The 19,635-nt window shown below is 34.8% G+C and overlaps 1 protein-coding gene across 7 annotated transcripts in view; it reads left to right on the forward strand.

Moving 5' to 3' along the window:
• Positions 1 to 19,635, forward strand: part of LOC309630340 (uncharacterized protein) — a 170,168-nt gene that overhangs the window by 83,659 nt on the left and 66,874 nt on the right. For 5 of the 7 annotated variants that reach the window (XR_014245620.1, XR_014245621.1, XR_014245622.1 and 2 more), the window contains one exon: positions 1,089 to 7,159. The exons of 1 other annotated variant lie outside the window; for it this stretch is intronic. Coding sequence is in view for 3 of the 6 variants with exons in the window: in XM_082395457.1 (XP_082251583.1) it covers positions 1,089 to 1,108 (20 nt within the window). In the remaining 3 variants the exon portion in view is untranslated. Of the gene's footprint in view, positions 1 to 1,088; positions 7,160 to 12,446; positions 15,327 to 19,635 lie in introns of those variants that run through there. One more of the 7 variants, XM_082395456.1, reaches the window with a different exon arrangement.

A 19,635-nucleotide genomic window follows, 5' to 3' on the forward strand; every position in this document is an offset into this window, starting at 1 on the left:
ATAATTAAAGATTATAAAACTCTAGGTGTTATCTTTTGGCTAAAACAAAATAAAAATAAATTCATATGATGAACCAAAAAATAGAAAAAGGGCTGGAGCAATAATGACAGTCCTGAAAGTTGGAAGAAAGAATTGTAGGCTCACGAGCTTCTCGGAGCACCTGAAAGAAGACGAAATGATGATTGAAACTGGTCCCCGATTGTGACTGTGAATTGACTCCGGGCTCTAACTCTATATTTTTATTGGGTTTCAGGCAAAGTCACTTAAAGTTTCTAAGCATCCATTTCCTCTTTTATGAGATAATGTGATTTGATTAGACTAGGTGAAGAAAAAAATCAAAAGAATTGGAGTTTAAGTACTAATTTATTTTGATAGGAAACATAATCCTAGAATATTCTTTATAATAAAAGAAATATCAATAGAATGAGCTCGAATCATTTGTCAATGCTACTTCATGAAATCATCATTAATTTTAGAGTTACTTTTTAAGATTTCTTCTTATGAGAGAGCGTATGCTTGTGTTTTAGCTAAACTGGAAATAATCCAAATTTATGATCACTTTCAGTTAATAATCTGTAATCAAAGAAGTATTGCAGAACAATTTACTTAAAGTATAATATGTGCTCTATTTGGTATCAACCTCTCACATTGATATTCCCTGTAACTAAACATAGGCTTTCATAACTTTAAATTTCACAAAGAAAAACAAAGATGAAGCAATGTTAAAGAGTTTTTTTAGTTTGTTTGTTGGTTTGTTTTCCCTTTTTTTTAAGATGAAATTGCTGTTAGGATGGTAACATGCCCATTTAGAAATCTTCCCCTTTCCCTCCCTCCCTCCCTCCATCCCTTCTTTCCTTTCTTTATTATGTTATTTTACTAAGAAAACAATTTATGCAAGGGTAGCTTTAGATGGAAAAATATTTTATCATTTTGTATTTGGGGTTTCGATGTGCAGTTGCTAAAATAGCAATAGAAGTTATCATTTGGTTTTCATGTCAGCTTCTAAACCTAAGGAAAAAAAAAAATGGGTTGATCCTGTTTGGTAATATTAACTTCAGATTCGTGAAGACTTTCCCTATGTTTCCAAGGTTTTGTAACTACTACCTGACGATACTCTGCTGAGAATTCCAAAGCAAGCTAGGAAGCCATAAAATAAGAGAAGGGATGCAGCCTCCAAATTCAGCCATCTTCCTGCAGAAAGATATTTGAAAACAGCCCTGGCTTGTATTTTTATGTATCAATCTCTGAAATCTTTACAAATATAAAAACCATGGAGTGAGTATTGAGCAACTATTCCACAGGATGCGTGCAAAAGTGTGAAAATAAATCAACTTAAATCAAATCACCAATCTTTATTCACTCAGATGTTTCTTCAAATAGAAATGTTCTGTTGCTCTTGGAATAACTCTAAGGACTCAATCTTAGTTCCATCAAGCGTATAAGTTTGAATTAAATATATTCTCCCTCTCCCACCCCCACTATCCCATGGACACACACAAACTATCCTAAAGAAGAAATGTCATGTTTTGGAAAGATATGCTATTTACAAGTATGTAAATATACTGAATTTTAGGAGACATCTGTTTTGGATTTCTCAGTGTGCTGTGTATATTTTTATTCCACTATTTCTCCCAAAGTATTCCAGATTTGTGATAATGGATGTACAGCTCATTTTGAAATTTTACTGTCCATTTCAGTAATGTATGTTTAGTAACCACAGAGGTTTACAAAAATTGTACTTTCAATGTAAGATTGGCTTTAGCTAAAGTAAAAAGTTATATTTAAAGGCATTAGGAAAACTGAGCCCTTTGCCATTCCTTCTGCCATATACGTCAAGCTATTTCCCATAATAGAAAGGAAAGCTTGTTCGTATCTTTTGCCTCCAAAGGACATTTTTAGCTTTTTGATACTGATTTTTTATCCCAAAGAAACGATAATATTTCTCTACAGTGCCCTCAGATGTTTTCAGTAAAGTGTGGGAAAACTGTGGTAACTTAAAGGTGCTCATTGAAAGATATCTCATGGACTTAATCTTGTTAATTAGAATTACAGTCGTGTAGTTTCGGTCCATAGAACTGTGCTTTTATGGTTTCCTTTAGGTCAGCATAAGTTAGCAACATTTTGTATCATTCAGGTGATCTTAACATAACTGGGGAGAGTGTAGAATTGAAAATGTGAAAGAAACTATTTTTAAATTAACATTTAGGTCAAAGACCCCATTTGGTAAACTATTTTTGTTACCCTAAAACAGCGAAAATCATTGAGGGGATTTTTTGACAAGTAATTGCCAAAATTATTTTTCTTTTTCACCATAAAATAAAAGCTGAAAGTAGATTGAAACATACTATATTTTATAGCTCTCTTTCCAAATGACAGATTTTTCTCTGTAAATATCATTATGTAAAATATGCCTTCCCTGTGGAAAAGTATGAGGTATGGGGAGAAACTAATTGGAATACTCAAATTAGTCAACATGTTTGAAACAACTTGGGGAATCCTTAGCCTTTTAGGTAACTATGTAATATAATTTGTTGATTTCTGTTCAGAATTTCTTCTTTTGAGCAATAAGCAGAAATCCAAAGTTACATGAAGAAATGCAACTTCAGGTATAATATGATGATCACAATGTAAACAGGCATCTCACTGAGAAAGTTGTCCTGAAAAATAAAATAAGAGTGATAACATGACAATGGAGTGATTATCAACTTTTTAGACACTGATAGAAGCTGAATTTAATAACAGCAAAAGAAGTGATGGAAAAAGAAGACTCTAGAATAAATTATGATATTTTTAAAGGTCTTTCTAATGGTATCTTTTGGGCAAAACTTGTTATAGTTAACATGATTTTAACAAAGAAAAAAAAAATCCGAGAAGGGTGGAACATTTTCCCTTAAGAACATTGTTATTGATAGTATCTTAACCATTAGTAAGTAAACCTTTGTGTTTCTTTAAATTGACTGTGGAGCAAATTTTCCATTTGCTGAGACTTTTTATAAATGTAAAGTTTATGTTAATGTGACTGATTTTTGGATAAACGTATCCCAGTATATAATCCAAACTCCATTGGGCCTTCAGAATTAATCGCCTTAGATGGTGGAAACCTAAGCCAGGAAATCTGCCCCCAATCACTTTTTGGAATTGTCTTTAAATCCAGCCCCACTTATTTTTTAACCCCACTTTTTAAAGATTCTGAAAGATGACAACTTTCCTCTAATGATTCAATTTTCAGAAGAGCTGAAATATCCTTAACGTTACAAAGTTTGGTGCATATAATAGTTGATCAGATTGATTCACAAGGACTGGAATGAAAAAACTAAGACTAATTTTCACCTGTGTTTATGAAGTAACTCTGAAGGTCATTTTGATGGACAGAATCAGATTTTTTTTTTTTTTTTTACTGGACCTTTCCTCAATGGGGAAACAGTATGTAGTTAAAATATTTAGATACAAGAGGGGGCGGAGCACAAAACTCACAACCAGAGGTATGTTTTGGTAAGAACAGAAGTAGAAAAGCTCATTTCTACGGAGGACTTTGGGCTACCCAGAGCACATTATGTAGGCTTTCACTAAATAAAACTTGGAAAAGTTAAAGAATAGGCCCCAAATTAGTATACTTTCCATAGTACCCTAGTCTGGATCAATAGAGAAACGTTTTGTAAAATGAGAATATTACTGGAAGAAGTATACAGTTGCTCAAAAAGTATATTAAGGTCTAGAAACATGTTCATGACTATAAGTTTTTAAAAAGTGTCATCTTTTTTATATTGTTAGAAGAAAGTATATGGTCTGTTGCATAGAAGAGTAGAATTCCTAACTTAATGAAACGCCTTATTTAAGAACCAAAAAGAATTATTTGTCTGAAATTTGGCCCTTGGCATCGCTTGATATCAGTGATTCTGGTGGTGGCCAAGATCTCTGATGGGCACTAACCTGTTTGAATGTTTCCGTGTTAAAATTTTGGAGGATGATTAGCGTCCGTGACCGACTTTAGGTTCTAGATCATCCAGACGCATGGGGCCCCAACGTGGAAGTTAGCTGCTCACACCCGTTTTTCATCGTCAGGTAAATGAGGGGTGGATGGGGTGTAGACTGTGTCTGGTGGAGCAACTGGACATAGACCTGTGCTCTAAAATTAAAGAAGACACAAGCAAACATTGAACACCTACTGTATTCAAGGAGATGCGTTAGGTCCCCAGAGTCCATGGATGATTGAGAAACAGTTTCTGACCTCAAGGGTCTCACCGTCTAGTGGGAGAACAGACAAAGGAAGAGAAGCATTATCAACGTACCTTCATGCAATGATGGGTGTATCTATTTTTTATTTTTGAAAGTCATGTCGCATAGAAAAAGATTCAGTATTGAAAACTAGAATTCTACATCTCTTGGTGTACTTGTCCTTAACTTACTACCCTTCCTTATTCTCCTCTCATTTTCAAGTTCAGTGGGAAATAGCAAATGGCCTTTAAGTCTCAAAGTATATAAACAGAATCATTTATATTGTCTTCTTGTACAATTTTGATTTAAAAAATCTGTAGCTAATAATTGGGTAATGAAAAGGTGTTAAAAATAGAAGCTAATACGTTGTATACATAGGATGATGAAAAAGGGATGGGGTAGGGAGTAGAATTCTGTCACTGTCCGATAGCTTGTCCCCAATTATTCATTGTATCTGAGTTTCTATGTCAATTGAGTATAACATTTCATGTTTTTAAAGAATAACCTTGTCTCCATCCTATGGCTATATGATGTGTTTATTTGTATAATGATCACCATCTTTTCCATAAAGCAGTTAAGGTACATATGGGCATATGTATACTCTTATGCCTGAAATCCTTTGATACCTAAGTTTTTTTTTCCCCCAAATCTATGTATTTGTAAATCCTTTTCCAGAAGATACGTAACAGTATTTGCATTTGTGTAATTCTCTCATCACTAAAAAGCGTTAGCTTCATGGCTGGAATGTTGCAGCTGTTCACCAGCCTCCAGGCAGCACTAAAAACTAGTTTTAAGATAGGAAACTGGGAAGAGTAGTGTATTTAGTTGGAGTTTCAGAGAGGACATTTAAAAAAGCACCTACATTGACTTTGCTCAGAGATTATCTGTTTAATACCCTCACTGATTAAAAAATTGTAAGCTCTAGAGCCACTCTATTATACATGGTAAATAAAGGTTGTTAAAAACAGTTCTACAAATGTGTCATTGTGTCAGTTTCCCTCTGCATTAGTCTCCAATAACCATTTATGATTAATACAGGAGAGAGGCTGCTTGTGAATTAAGTCCAAAAGGAATAATTCTGAAAAATATGGTACAGTTATCACATATCTTTGCCAGAAACTAGGTGTTTCTCCCTGGATTAGTGGTGGTGAGGTGTCCTTACAGGGTTGTGAATAGTAATTTCATAAAGATTGCTTAAATCAAATCATAATTTTCCACTATTACCTAGTAACATCAAAGATGGTTTAACTCCATCTCTCATAGGCTTTCATTTATCATATGGTCCTTTTTGAAAATTTAAGCCATTTGATTTTCTGTAAATATGTTAATATGAAAGGAAAGCAACCCAACAGTGAAGATTTGAAAATTTGGATAGAAGGAAACTTTCTTTCTTACTTTCTTATCTCTCTCTCCCTTTCTCTCTCTGTCTCTGTCTCTCTTTCTGGAGACGTACTTTAATAGACAGTAATGTCTGTGTAACTTATTTTTGGAGGAGAAACAGTTATAAAGAATACAATGAGTAGTTTAAAAATTGTTAAAATATCTGGATTATTGCTACACATTTAACAAGGAACATTCTTACAATGGTACAAACATAAAGTAATCTCTGAATGAAGTCTTTTGTCTTTTCTCTCTTCAATTATGATTTCAACAAACTGAGTTGCCACATGGTCCTATTGTTCAAGGAACAAGCTGATTAATATTAATATTTCTTAAAAAAAAGTACTGTGAGTTGTTAACTAAATACTGGGTTTTTGCCTGCTGTTCTTTTAAAATGTGGAATTTTAGAATAGAATCTCAAGTCTAGAAGAGGTCATTAATCAGCATTCAAAATCTGTGCATAAATTCCTTAGACAATTAATCCAAACATATCATACGGCATATATCTGATGAATAAGTGTGCTAAGGTATTTCATTTTCATAAGATTTATTGAGCAATGTGTTAGTTAACTTTAATGGACTCTTGACTTTTGGTTGGAATCCTTTCTCAGCCACAAGTTAGGTAATGTTCTTGCATGTCCAAGTCTCCTTTAGATTATTCATTCTTAAGGGTAAATTCTAATAAAAGTGATTTTGGAGAATTCCCTGGTTGTCCAGTGGTTAGTACTTGGCGCTTTCATTGCCAGGGCCTGGGTTAGATCCCTGGTAGGGGAACTAAGATCCCTCAAGCCACGAGGTGTGGCCAAAAAGAAAAAATAAAAAGTGATTTTGATGGAGTAACCAAACTTTTTATATCAAGTTCTGCATATCAGAACTTGATATAAAAAAATCTTTATAAACTCCCATATCTTCCAAATATAGAGTTTTATATAATAGTAAAGCCACAAGATGTAATCTTTTGATAGAGATACAGCTTGTACTTAAAAATTATCGAGTTCTGCTGATCTCATTTATTTTAAAATTTCTATGTAGAATGGACCCCTAGAAAATTATTATAAACCACTTGTATATCATAAATTCTTTTTTATAATTCCCACGGATCCTACTTTATAATACATATTTTGTTTACTGTTTTTCATCTCCCTTTCACCTTCCTAATCATTCAAAGATTTTCTTCTTTTTTGCTACAAAGTCAGTGCTTACTAAAAACTCATGGGAAATAAAATTGTATTATATACATTGTTTCACACAGGTTGATGTAAAAAACATTTGGTATCCTGTTGATTGAAAGAACAGAACAGATGCTTGTATAATTTATGAAGCCAGAAATACATTCACAATATCTTCCAAAAATAGTAAGATATTCTAATAACACAGTTCATGGGGAATGAAGTCAAAAATCTTGGGAGACTCAAGGTCATAGACCTTATTTTGAATGGAGCATAGACAATTCAAAAGATGTTATCAATAATCTATGGTTGTAATCACTCAGTTTATAATGTAACGATATACTCATAAAGTAGTATTTGATTGTTTTACATGAAAAATAAAAATCTAGCATGTATTTTTTTTTGATTATGCATATCTGATCTCTTCCACTGACAAATTTTAAACAATCTGTGTAAGCAAGAGGTCTACCTCTTTTCAAAAACTAGCATGTTTCCTAGAAAAGTACTTAATTTCTGTAACACACATATTGCTCTTAATTTTCCAAGATTAATTCACATGATTAATAATAAACCAGGATAAGACAAGTTGAGTTACTACCATGATAGTGTTCCTTGGGAGTTAATTTTTTAATTATTTTGAATACCAGTCAACATATATCTCCTTTCCAAACTGAAGGATGCATCAAACATTCCTGCAAAGTCTGAGATCACAGACATTATATTTCCTTGCTAAAAATAAACATGCTGCACATGACATTGGCACATTTGTTGAAGTCATGATGGCTGTACTATTGACATAATGGTTCTTCACTCTGAAAAAAACAAACAAACAACAATCTAGCTTCAACTGTGATTTGAATTTTTCACTATATTCAGTTCACTCCAAACTGAACACCATCCTTGTTCCTTTTTCTATAAAGAAGGTTTATTCTATTTTTAAAAATGTTCTTGTTAATTGGTTCTTTAAATGATTAATTGTTCATAAAGGAATAGTTTTGATAGCTCAGTATAACTACAAAATAAGCTCACGGTTTTTGGAAAAATGTAGTAATGTATATATTTCTTTCCTTTTTCTGCTTCGGAAGAAGTCTAAATTTCAGAGCAAAGAAACACTGACATATTTTTCCAGTAGACAAACTTTGAAACATTAAAAAACATGAAGATTTGATGACTGTTTAAATATACAATAATATGGAAACACTGGTCTAATTCTATGTAGAGCCCATGACATACTTATTCGATTGAAAATGATTTATGACAGAAGCTCAAGGACAAGAAACTATTTGAAAGGTGATCAGGAAAAGCCATCTTGACTGTGCTCTGGTCCCCACTCTCTCTGTTAACATTGGCGATGAAGACAAAGACGCATTAGGTTAATCAAGGGTATTTTAGGAGAGTTTGAGATGTATTATAACTTTTAGGTCAACATCGATTCTCTTGAGAACCACATGTCCTGGAAGGACTCTCCCTACCTGTCAGGCAGTACCACCTACCAGGTAAGAGGGCGACAGAGCAAAGAGCTGATCTTACTGGGAATGTTACTGTGCTGGTCTTTAAAAAATGACATATTAGGAAGCTATTTAGAAAATAAATCTAATATTTCTCTTTTTTTTAAATCTTAGAAGTGGGAAAGCAGCAGTTTGTGAAGGGAAGAAGCATTAAAATCTTACGAGACCTAGTTTAAATCTTTTCCCTTATATAATGAGTATCACACTATCCCCTGCAGAATATCTATCATAAAGGATTGTTTAGAAATAAAGTGAACTAGTGTACATGAGGATGATTTCATTATCCAGGTTTGATCTAGGAAATGAAAGCTCGGGAAGGTTAGGTAACCACGCCGGTGAGTGGCAGACCCCAGAACAATGACCCAATTCTTTTGCTCTTTTTTTTTAATTATTGTATTGTGTTTCCCAGTAAGGTACATCTTTTAAATTGCTGCAATTCGCATGCAGAGAAAACCTTTAGACATATACACATAGTTTGTATAAAAACACAGTTTTAATCCAACTTGTAATAATAAATGGTTAATATAAGGAAAGTAAGATCAGCACAAAATATCAATAATTCTAGGCTTTTATTAAAACATTCAATTTCGCTCTTTCTTTGTTAACCTTCTCTACTAAATGAAACTGTAAATATTTGAGGTAGTATATGGTTTTTATACAAAAGACATAAATATGTTGGTGAATACTTCCAAAAACAAACATCACATCAGTAGATTTCCAAATCTTTCCAGAAAATACAATTTTTAAAAAAAATTATAAGGGCTCCATAAATGTCAATTAGACTGATTTACCTGTGAAAAAATATTTTTCAATGACTTACAGTGTATTTTGGAACATAAATACAGTATGGGTTTCGTATGTATATATCCAGTTAATATATATATTAAACATCAAACACTTTTTTCCTCATTACTAGTAACTTTGCCAAATAGTACAAAGGTTGTGCTAGAAATGCATCTCTTCTCCAAAAAAAATTCATAAAGACATTTTACAAAGTGAGTAGTGTGGAATTATTTCCACAGTTTATAGGGGAAAGAAAACGAGAAACATTTCAGGCCCTTTGCCGTCAACAGGAGTAAGGGCTATCAGTAATTATGAGTCTGTTGGAAAACAAAATTATAGCCCCTCTGGGGTGTCAGTGTTTCAGTAGTAAAAGCTGTCTAATCCAAACCAAGCTTTGGCATGACTTGCCCTGCTTTTTCTGCTTTCTCGGTAAAGAACCATGTCCAAGTATTCAACTTGGCTCTCTCTGCATTGACTCAGACTCTGACGCTTTAATGCTTCCACTTTTTCTATTGAAGTAGCCAGAAGTCCCAATAATTTCAATGATAATTACCCAGAATGAGCATCTGTAATAGGCACTTTATTTTTTTATTTTTTTATTTTTTTAACATCTTTATTGGAGTATAATTGCTTTGCAATGTTGTGTTATTTTCTGCTGTATAACACAGTGAATCAACTATACATAAACATATATCCCCATATCCCCTCCCATTTGCGTCTCCCTTCCACCCTCCCTATTCCACCCCTCTAGGTGGTCACAAAGCACCGAGCTGATCTACCTGTGCTATGCAGCTGCTTCCCACTAGCTATTGATTTTACATTTGGTAGTGTATATATGTCCACGCCACTCTCTCACTTCATCCCAGCTTACCGTTCCCCCTCCCCGTGTCCTCAAGTCCATTCTCTACGTCTGCGTCTTTATTCCTGTCCTGCCCTTAGGTTCTTCAGAACTATTTTTTTTTTTTTTTTAGATTCCATATATATGTGTTAGCATACGGTATTTGTTTTTCTCTTTCTGACTTACTTCACTCTGTATGACAGTCTCTAGGTCCATTCACCTCACTACAAATAACACAATTTCGTTTCTTTTTATGGCTGAGTAATATTCCATTGTGTGTATGTGCCACATCTTCTTTATCCATTAATCTGTCAATGGACACTTAGGTTGCTTCCATGTCCTGGCTATTGTAAATAGAGCTGCAGTGAACATTGTGATACATGACAATTTTTGAATTATGGTTTTCTCAGGGTATATGTCCAGTAGTGGGAGTGCTGGGCCATATGGTAGTTCTATTTTTAGTTTTTTAAGGAACCTCGATACTGTTCTCCATAGTGGCTGTATCAATTTACATTCCCACCAACAGTGCAAGAGGGTTCCCTTTTCTCCACACCCTCTCCAGCATTTATTGTTTGTAAATTTTTTGATCATGGCCATTTTGACCAGTGTGAGGTGATACCTCATTGTAGTTTTGATTTGCATTTCTCTAATGATTAGTGATGTTGAGCATCCTTTCATGTGTTTGTTGGCAATCTGTATATCTTCTTTGGAGAAATGTCTATTTAGGTCTTCTGGCCATTTTTGGATTGGGTTGTTTGTTTTTTTGATATTGAGCTGCATGAGCTGCTCGTAAATTTTGGAGATTAATCCTTTGTCAGTTGCTTCGTTTGCAAATATTTTCTCCCATTCTGAGGGTTGTCTTTTCCTCTTGTTTATGGTTTCCTTTGCAGTGCAAAAGCTTTTAAGTTTCATTAGGTCCCATTTGTTTATTTTTGTTTTGATTTCCATTTCTCTAGGAGGTGGGTCAAAAAGGATCTTGCTGTGATTTATGTCATAGAGTGTTCTGCCTATTTTTTCCTCTAAGAGTTTTATAGTGTCTGGCCTTACACTTAGATCTTTAATCCATTTTGAGTTTATTTTTGTGTACGGTGTTAGGAAGTGTTCTAATTTCATTCTTTTACATGTAGCTGTCCAGTTTTCCCAGCACCACTTATTGAAGAGGCTGTCTTTTCTCCATTGTATATTCTTGCCTCCTTTATCAAAGATAAGGTGACCATATGTGCATGGGTTTATCTCTGGGCTTTCTATACTGTTCCATTGATCTATATTTCACTTTAACTGTATAATTGGTAAGGTGAAAACGCCAGTGCTGAAACATCTCATAAGATTTCATATCCGAAAAAGAGGAAGAAATCCTCTAAGAAAGTGGAAATCGACTTAAGAAAGGGGTGGGGGGCCCCCAAGTAACAGTTAAGCGACCTCTCAATGTCTTATAGGTTTCAGAGAGAGCGTTATGACCTTTGAGGGGAAGGGGAGGGGAGGGGGAACAGCGATGGCTGTTTTTCTGAAGCAACATTTCTCACTCTTTCTATTTTGAAAATATTCATTTCCATGAACAGAAAGTAAAGCTGATTAAACTATAAATATTCATGAATATGAGCTGCCCCTAAAGCGTTCAAACAAAGTAGAATGAAGGATAAGACTCGTGCGGTAGGAAAGTCTCCTTCCCTTTCGTTTGTCCAGCTCAGAGCCCGGGTGCTCAATGTAGGTCAAGGCGTCAGGCAGAGGGAAGGACTGCAGACTGACATTGAGATGCTCTATTTCACACACTTGCCCTCTGGAAGGGCTGGCAGAAGCAGTCACTTAAATTAAACACAGGTCATCAGGCAAGATATATAATCTATTCCTAAAACAGACAACTCGAGCATCCCAAATCCCTATGGCCTTTTACCGGGGCACATCACACTACCTCCTGGTGTTCCTCTGTCAATTCACATTAGGGCTGGCTGTGTTTAAAAGTGGTATTTCATGTATTCTGTGACCCTCTTGCTCAAAGCAAAGAAATTGCTTTTGTTTATTTATGACCTACTAACCTTAAGGAAAACTGAAATACTTAATGTTCTCACAAGCTTAGGGATGGAGAAATAAAAGCTAAAATAAATCTGGCCTTGATACAAGTTGGTCTTATTCTGCCCACACGACCCTCCAAAGTTATGGGAAAGTGGAAAGGAAGATATTTGTCCATAAGTGACCTATTGCTTGTGGCTCTTTTCATTCAAGGAAAACTATGCAAGAATTCAGATTGCTGCCATCCACTTAGAATTCTGGAATTATGACGGTGTGTTCTCCCCAAAATGACACTACACAGTTCCTTACAGAAAATGTAAAACCTCGGTACTGTTGAATCTCCATGTTTTAAATATAAATATTTGACAACCAAGGATTAAGTCTTGAAAATAAAGATGTGGAAGCCATAGGAAGATGTAAAGTAGTGATTGCAAGCCACGCTTGAACCAGTGAAAGACTAAGTTGAACCAGCAAGTAAAGCCAAGGACAGAACAAAGATATTGGAGAATATAGGGCCCTAAAGTTCACTCTCTTTTCTGGCACTAGGTACCTGCAAGCAAGAACAAGATCCTACTTTCCAGTTGTGGAAAATTTAAACTACTCAGAGATGAGGTATTATCTTCAACAAACTATAACTATGTGAAACATCTGGTTTAGTCCAAGGAAAGAAGAAAGAATTCATTACTGAATTTACTACTGTTATTTTATGTGTATATGACATTTAATGGAATTTCTTATTGCTATAAGTGAATCATTTTTATATTTAAGAATTTTAAGTTAATTATATTCTGCTAAGGACTTCTAGGAAAATATGTTGGAATACAAAGAAAAACAAGTTTATGTGTTGCAATTCATTCCAACTGCCCTAGAAATTTGCTTATTAGTAGGCCAATGCATATTTTGTGTTAATGCGAAATACACAATTTAGAGGTTTTTTTTCATAGCACCCCTATTATACAAATGTTAGCAGATGTACCAAGAGATGAATAGGCATGATTGAAAATGGTTGTATGTTGACCTGACACTAATATTGCAATGGACAGGCAACAGAGCAGGAGTGATAGGCTTTCATTTGTAATTGATAATGCAAACAAGTGAGTCCAAAGTCCCATGATAATATTCTTTCCAGCAAATACAGAAATACCTACTGATAAAGCACATCTTCCTAAGGAGTGTTATTCCATAAGAAAAATTTGCTTATTTCAAAAGAAATAAACACCACAAAATTCAGATTAGTCACTGTTTTTATATTCTAAGATTTTGTCACCTCAGTATGAACTCCCAATAGATCACTAAACCCTCTGCCCCTAAAAAAACTTGTCTAGAAGGTATTAAGCAATTAGTGGCTTTAAAATATTTTAACCAAGTGAATATTGGAATGTATAAAAGTTTAGAGGACCTGTTTCACTTATATTTCAAGAACAATTGTCTTAATTGAATAGACTATGGTCACCTTCAAAGTAGTAGCCCAAATTGTTGTGGGTGGTCTCACCCACAGATAATTATAACCACATTGGATGCCAGTTTAATGCATGAAATAGTGACTTTCTACCCTGGTTTTGATACATGCAAAGTGACTTTTTTTGAATTGATGATAGAAAATTATTGAAAGCGGTCCTAAAAATACATTCAGTGGAGTTCACAATATTTTAAAAATAAGTATAAATCACAAAGCACTCTTGGAGAAAGGAGATATGAAAAGAACAAAAATAAACAAAAACAGGATTTTCATACCCAAAACCTTGGAAATGAATGGTTTTGTAGCATACCTAGATTGTACCTTTCATAGTATTAGTGAAATCTTTGTGTCATAAGCTAAGAAAAATGTGTTGAGTTGGTTTCATTTATTATTTGTTCAGTAGTTTCTAAATGATACTAATTTTACAACCCTATTTTAGAAAAAAATACATTAAATATAAAAGGATAACACTGACTAACATTAATATGATTTTAGGAAATGTAAGAAATTCTGTTTAATTTGTATAATCTAAATACATCATGTTTACTTACTATAAGAATAACCATATTTAAATTAGAAGATATTGTTTTGATTTGATACCTCAAGCTACTTTGAATAACAAATTCCCCGTGTCATCAATAGTGAGATAATTTCATCCCTGGAACTAATCCAAGATAGGCATTTTTTTAGCTCAATAAAACAGATCCTTCTCTCACACACAGTGTGACATGGAGACCTGCCAAAGTCTCCGTTGGAGAAATCACGCTGCTTCTTTCTGATTCTTTAGAAATGACTTAAAATGCATCAAATGTATGACTACAGCTACTCTGTTGTTTCTGTCTCCCCTCCTACCCCCTCCAGATACTCACAGATCCTGTAAAGTCAGCAGAATTCTGAGTTTAGAGGTTGCTTCAGTGAACATTCAACGCTGTCGGTGAGTTTGGAATTAAAATCAAAACCATCGACCGTTGATTGTACCCTATGGCCAACCACCATCTCCACCGTGGCTTCAGAATTTGCTGAAGACAGGAAACCAAAGCAGGACACACCACGACCTTCTCTTCCCCTGGCAGAGGTTATTTCTTAAAAGGTCACAATCAACATTCATTGCTGTCGGTGGGCTGAGCTGTGTGGACAAGCTCACTGAACGATGAATGCAACTGTGGCCCCGCATTTTGCAGTCAAGAGCTAGTCCGTCCTTGAAAGATGCATTGAAAGTAGTAATACGGTTTACTTCAACTTTTCCAATCTGCACAGTCTTCAGGTTTATTTATTCAATGTATACCATACGATCAGATTTCGATGAAAAAGGCACTAGTTTAAACAAGAATAACACTTTTCTACACTTCTGTAAGTTATAAATAGAGCACTTTTTTAAAAAGGTAAACTATTTGGCTCATGGAATCTATAACATAACCATCTAAGTTTGCACATCTTCCTACGGGGCTGAAAATGAAAGCATGAGAAGTCCATCAGCATCTTTGTCATTGGTACCGATGCCCTTAAAACAGCAACAACACTTAACAGTATCCATTCTCTGCATCTTTTGTTAGATTTCCTGATAAATTGGGACATAATCACCAGGTAATTTTATTTCTGCTGCTCTGGGTGGGGACTGACTCAAAGAATACTTCCTCTTGTCATGGAATTTGCTAAGGAGGGAAGAAAATATATATAACTATATATCTGTCAGAACACTTCTAAGAGTCAGAGAGCAGATTAATTTCCATAATTAAATCCAACTTGAAGATGAAATTTTATCCACCTTCTTTGTGTTTTTCCCTTCCAAGAACCTTATCTATATCATTAGACTTAGGACCACAGCCTCATAAGTCTGTGGGGCTTATAATACAGCCTGGTTTGGTTCTCTTAACTAGTTTGGCTCTATGTTTTTATATAGTACAACTGTCTTTGAATTTGATCACAGCGGTTTTAAGCTTATCATTTGTAATGATAATAACCATTATATTTTTAAATGATAAAACCATTATATTTTTAAATGATAAAACCATTATATTTTTAAATGATAATAACCAGATATTTTTAAAAATCTGTCACATACATTATTCTTCCCATTTCTTGCCCTTTTCAGTTCCATTTACCTTCAACTCCCACTGCAGAAACCCATTTCTGAGACTCTGCTCTAGATCTCGTCATGACCATCAAATATTTCACCACATCCAGTACCTAAACTGTGGTAGTCCACGCTCAGCCTATCACCTCCTACTATTCTAGTTTCTCATTCTCTTATCCCCAAAACAACTGTCCTTGTCCTTTCAGCTGCAGCGTTGCTGAAAACAATCACACAATCCTATGATTTTGTGTTTGGATGTATTTATGGGCTTCCAAATCCCTTGGTCCCTCAACTCCAACCTTGCGTTCTCCCAGCCCGTTCCCCAGGAATTAGCCTAAACCTTCTCTTTGTTCCTCAACTACTCCTCTCCACCATCGTGTTTGCAGCAGAGGTAGTGACCTCTGGTTTTCACCGAGAAGCTTTAGTTCATCTGACTGTTCCCCCACTTCCTCATTCATGGTCTCTGAATGCCCAGGCTTCTGCCCTGTGGTTTTCTTACTGCCTTCTCCTTGCTCAGGGCAGGTCTTCCTCCCTAATATCTCTCTCCTTTGTCACCATATTGGTTCTTTTCATTTAACGTGTAACAAAGTTCAGTTTTCTCCTTTTTCAAACAGAAACAAAGAAAGTTAAGAGAAATCTCTGTACTGCTGCATCCTCCAAATAATCATCCCATTTCTTTCCTGCTGTTTCAAGCTAGGTCTTTGGACATAGGATGTGGGAGCTACAGCACTTTCTGTACTTGATGACTTTCTATTTCACCTTAATTGTCTGTAATTTGGCTGCGTCTAACATTACTCTCACTCATGCATAACATTATTCTATTGAAGCTGCTCTTGACCAAATCACCAGCAAGCTCCATAGAGCCGAATACTACAAACCACACTTTTCTGTCAGGGATCCCACTTGAACACCCCTTCTTGTCTGTCACTACTGACATTCGTTCCTTTTTTAATCTCTAGTCTCCATTGACGTGAGCCTATTCTCACTGGAATTTCTTTCTGTCTTTATTACAGTGAAGTCTTACTGTTTAGAGGCCCATCTTAATCTGCCTAACCTAGCATGACTAGTTTCTTTGTGAGACACATCATTGGTTTTCAAAGCTGCTTCTCTTCCCATGCTTTACAGTCTCTCAAGGGATCTCAGTCACCTGTACGATGTTTATATCTGCTTAGATGTTGCTGATACTCTAGTGTTTATCTCCAGTCAAGATATCCCAAATCTGCAGCTCTGTCTTTTACCCTTCCCATAGACCCTTGTCCATCCATGACCACAGCAAACTCATCATCTTTTCCCCAAGGGGTAACGACCTTCATCTCCTGAGCAACCAAAGCCAGAAATCTGGACACCATCACATGCTCCTGACTCTTCCTTTCTGTTTTTTCCTGCACATATAATCACGAAGTTCTAAAGATGTCCACTTCTCGCTATCCTGCTAAGAGTCCAATTTTTCTATGTACTTCTCCTGTGTCATTGAGAAACTCACACTTCTTACTTGGACTATTCCAATAGTCACCTAACTAACTTTCTGTCTACAATCAGCCATCCGGTCAATATACTTTCCCCATAGCATTTGAAAAAAAAAATCTTTTAAAAAACTTAATTGTTTTACAGAATCCTTTAATGCACTCTGAATAAAATGTCCTAATATGTTTAATAGATGGATTGTTCTAGTGGGAAATGTGAAAATTAGCTAAGTGGGAAAAAATGAAATTTTACCTGAAACTTCACAGAAGCTCTCAAGTTTTATTTCAGTACATTAAGGAGCTAATTGCAATTTAAAAATTTTTTCTAAAGTAATTGAGGTTGAAGAGTTACTAATCTTAAAATGGTGAAGAACTTTTAAAATACTAACGACAAAGAAGGAAGAAAAAGGAAAACAAAATAATGAGAAGATTTGACTACTTGAACTTCGATCTTTAGCATGTCAAAAAAACATACAATGAAAAGGCAGTTGCCAAATGAAAAAGAATATGAGAAATAAATAAGACAAATTATTAATATGTTTAATATGTAAAATTTTAAAATATATGTTCTTAATATAGAAAATTCAATAAGGAGAAATTAACCCCTCAAGAGAGAAATGAACAGTGGATCTGAACAGAGAAGTCACAAAAGAAATGCAAATGAGAGAGGTAAATTTTACATATATGACGTAAAATTCTGCTTCACTCATGAAAATTCAAGTTTAAAACACTGAGATGTAATTTATCTTTAGTAAAGTTAATTGATGAACAAAAGAACACAGAAGCTACTAACGCTGAAAGAAATGTACTCGTACTGTACAATGTATGATTATCTTTGGTTTTTGCTAATACTCACTTTTATGCTTGATCTGCCTTTTTTGAAAATGTGACCTCCTCAGTGATGGCTGATCGGACCAAGGGCACACACCTGTCCCAAGGGGAGCTAATCCATAAACTTGGCAGAGACTTTCATAATTTTTCCCTTGGGAACTTGAGCTAAAATCCATTAAATCAGTCAGGAGGTAGTAGGTGTGTAAGAGATCTATAATGTCGTGAAGATGTGGGGTAGATTTCATTTTACTTTACTTATCTGTCAGTAAGTCAGAAGCAGAGGGTGATTAGTGAAGAACAGCAGTTCCCTGAAAGATGGACAGGGCAGCTTTCGTCCACAAAATTCCAAGTCCAACAGTCATTTTCCCAGCTGTCTTTGCTATGCTTTTGGATGGCTTTTAGATATCTACAAGTTGATTGAAGCCTTGAAATTAACCCTAGTTTATTTGTTAGCTAACACTGGTATCTATTCTTTGCCTTCCAAACCATACAGTGTTCATGAGAATATGAACTCATGTAAACTTTATGGAAACAATTTGGCACTATTTACTAAAACTTTTAAATGTTTGTAAACTTTGAATCTTTCATTCTTATTCTAGGATTCTCTTTAATGTATGTATGTATGAAGACGTTCAAAGCAACATTATTTTCAAAAATTTAATGATGGCAGCAAGCTACATGTCCAACAATGGGGAATGGGGCAATTCATTATAACAGGAATATGATAGGAAATAATAATAACCCAAGAATGTTTTCATAACTGAAGAGCCTGCTTATAATTAAGTAAAAGTCAAACTGAGGATTAAATCCCAACTTACTAAAGAAGCAGCTTTGGCAAAATTAATTAAGCTTCTTAAGACTCGATTTTCTTAACTATATAATTGGTATATTTTCTATCTGATAATGCTTTCTGAGGATAAATGAAATAATTTATGTAATGACTTTAGCTCAATACCTGACACAATAAATATTCAGTAGTAGTAGTGGTAGTAAACTCTATCCTATGTATGATAGGATCCCATTATGTAAAATTTATTCTTTTTATTTAACTCTTAGTGCTGAAATTGTGGTCCTTTTACTTCTCATATGCATGACATCTTTTTTTTTATTTTTCTTTTTTTGCTTTGTTTTTCTTTGATTTGTTCAAGCTGACAACATTTACCTCTTTACTATCCTAAAAGACTCTAGGTCTTGTTTCAAAAAAAGTCACACCACAAATTATGCTCAACTTTTAGTCAACTGCAAAAAGAAATAAAATTAAATAGAATTATCATTTACTTTACTAAATTCACACAATGATCTAGGTATACTATCTCCTTTAATCCTCATAGGAACCATTTGAGGAAGGAAATACAATTTTGAAGATGGGGACAAGACAATAAGTCATATACCTGTTGTCATAACTGGTGGAGTGATAGTACTAAACGCTACCATTTCGTTTATATTCAAATTTTGAGAATCTAGCCGTTAATGAATAACAATTTCTAAGAAAAGAAAGAATAGTATATTCCTTTCAAGACAATAATTCAGCCCAAATTAAGTATCCCTGGGATTTAAGTGAAATATAAAGATATAGTCTGAGAACAAGATGTGTCCTCTCAGACTCCATATTTGGAAGGATGGCACTATAAGTTAAGTGATTTGAGACCTGGTTTTTCTTGTTCATCAGTGAAAATTACTTGTTCTGGTTGCTGCTTCAAACTGGCACCAAGAGCAACGTCAAAGACATGATAAGAGCTCAACAAACATTATGTGAATGAATGAGTCATAAGTATAGCTACATAGCAAGCCAAGCCCTCAATGACTGACTCATGTGATGCGATGCTTTGCGCCAGATACTATGAGTCAAAGTTGAGACTTGGCTAAAAGACTGTAATTTTTCCAGAAAACTACATGTACAACAGTGGC

The sequence above is a fragment of the Balaenoptera borealis genome, assembly GCF_965194805.1.
Source record: "Balaenoptera borealis genome assembly, chromosome: 1".
Taxonomy (NCBI): domain Eukaryota; kingdom Metazoa; phylum Chordata; class Mammalia; order Artiodactyla; family Balaenopteridae; genus Balaenoptera; species Balaenoptera borealis.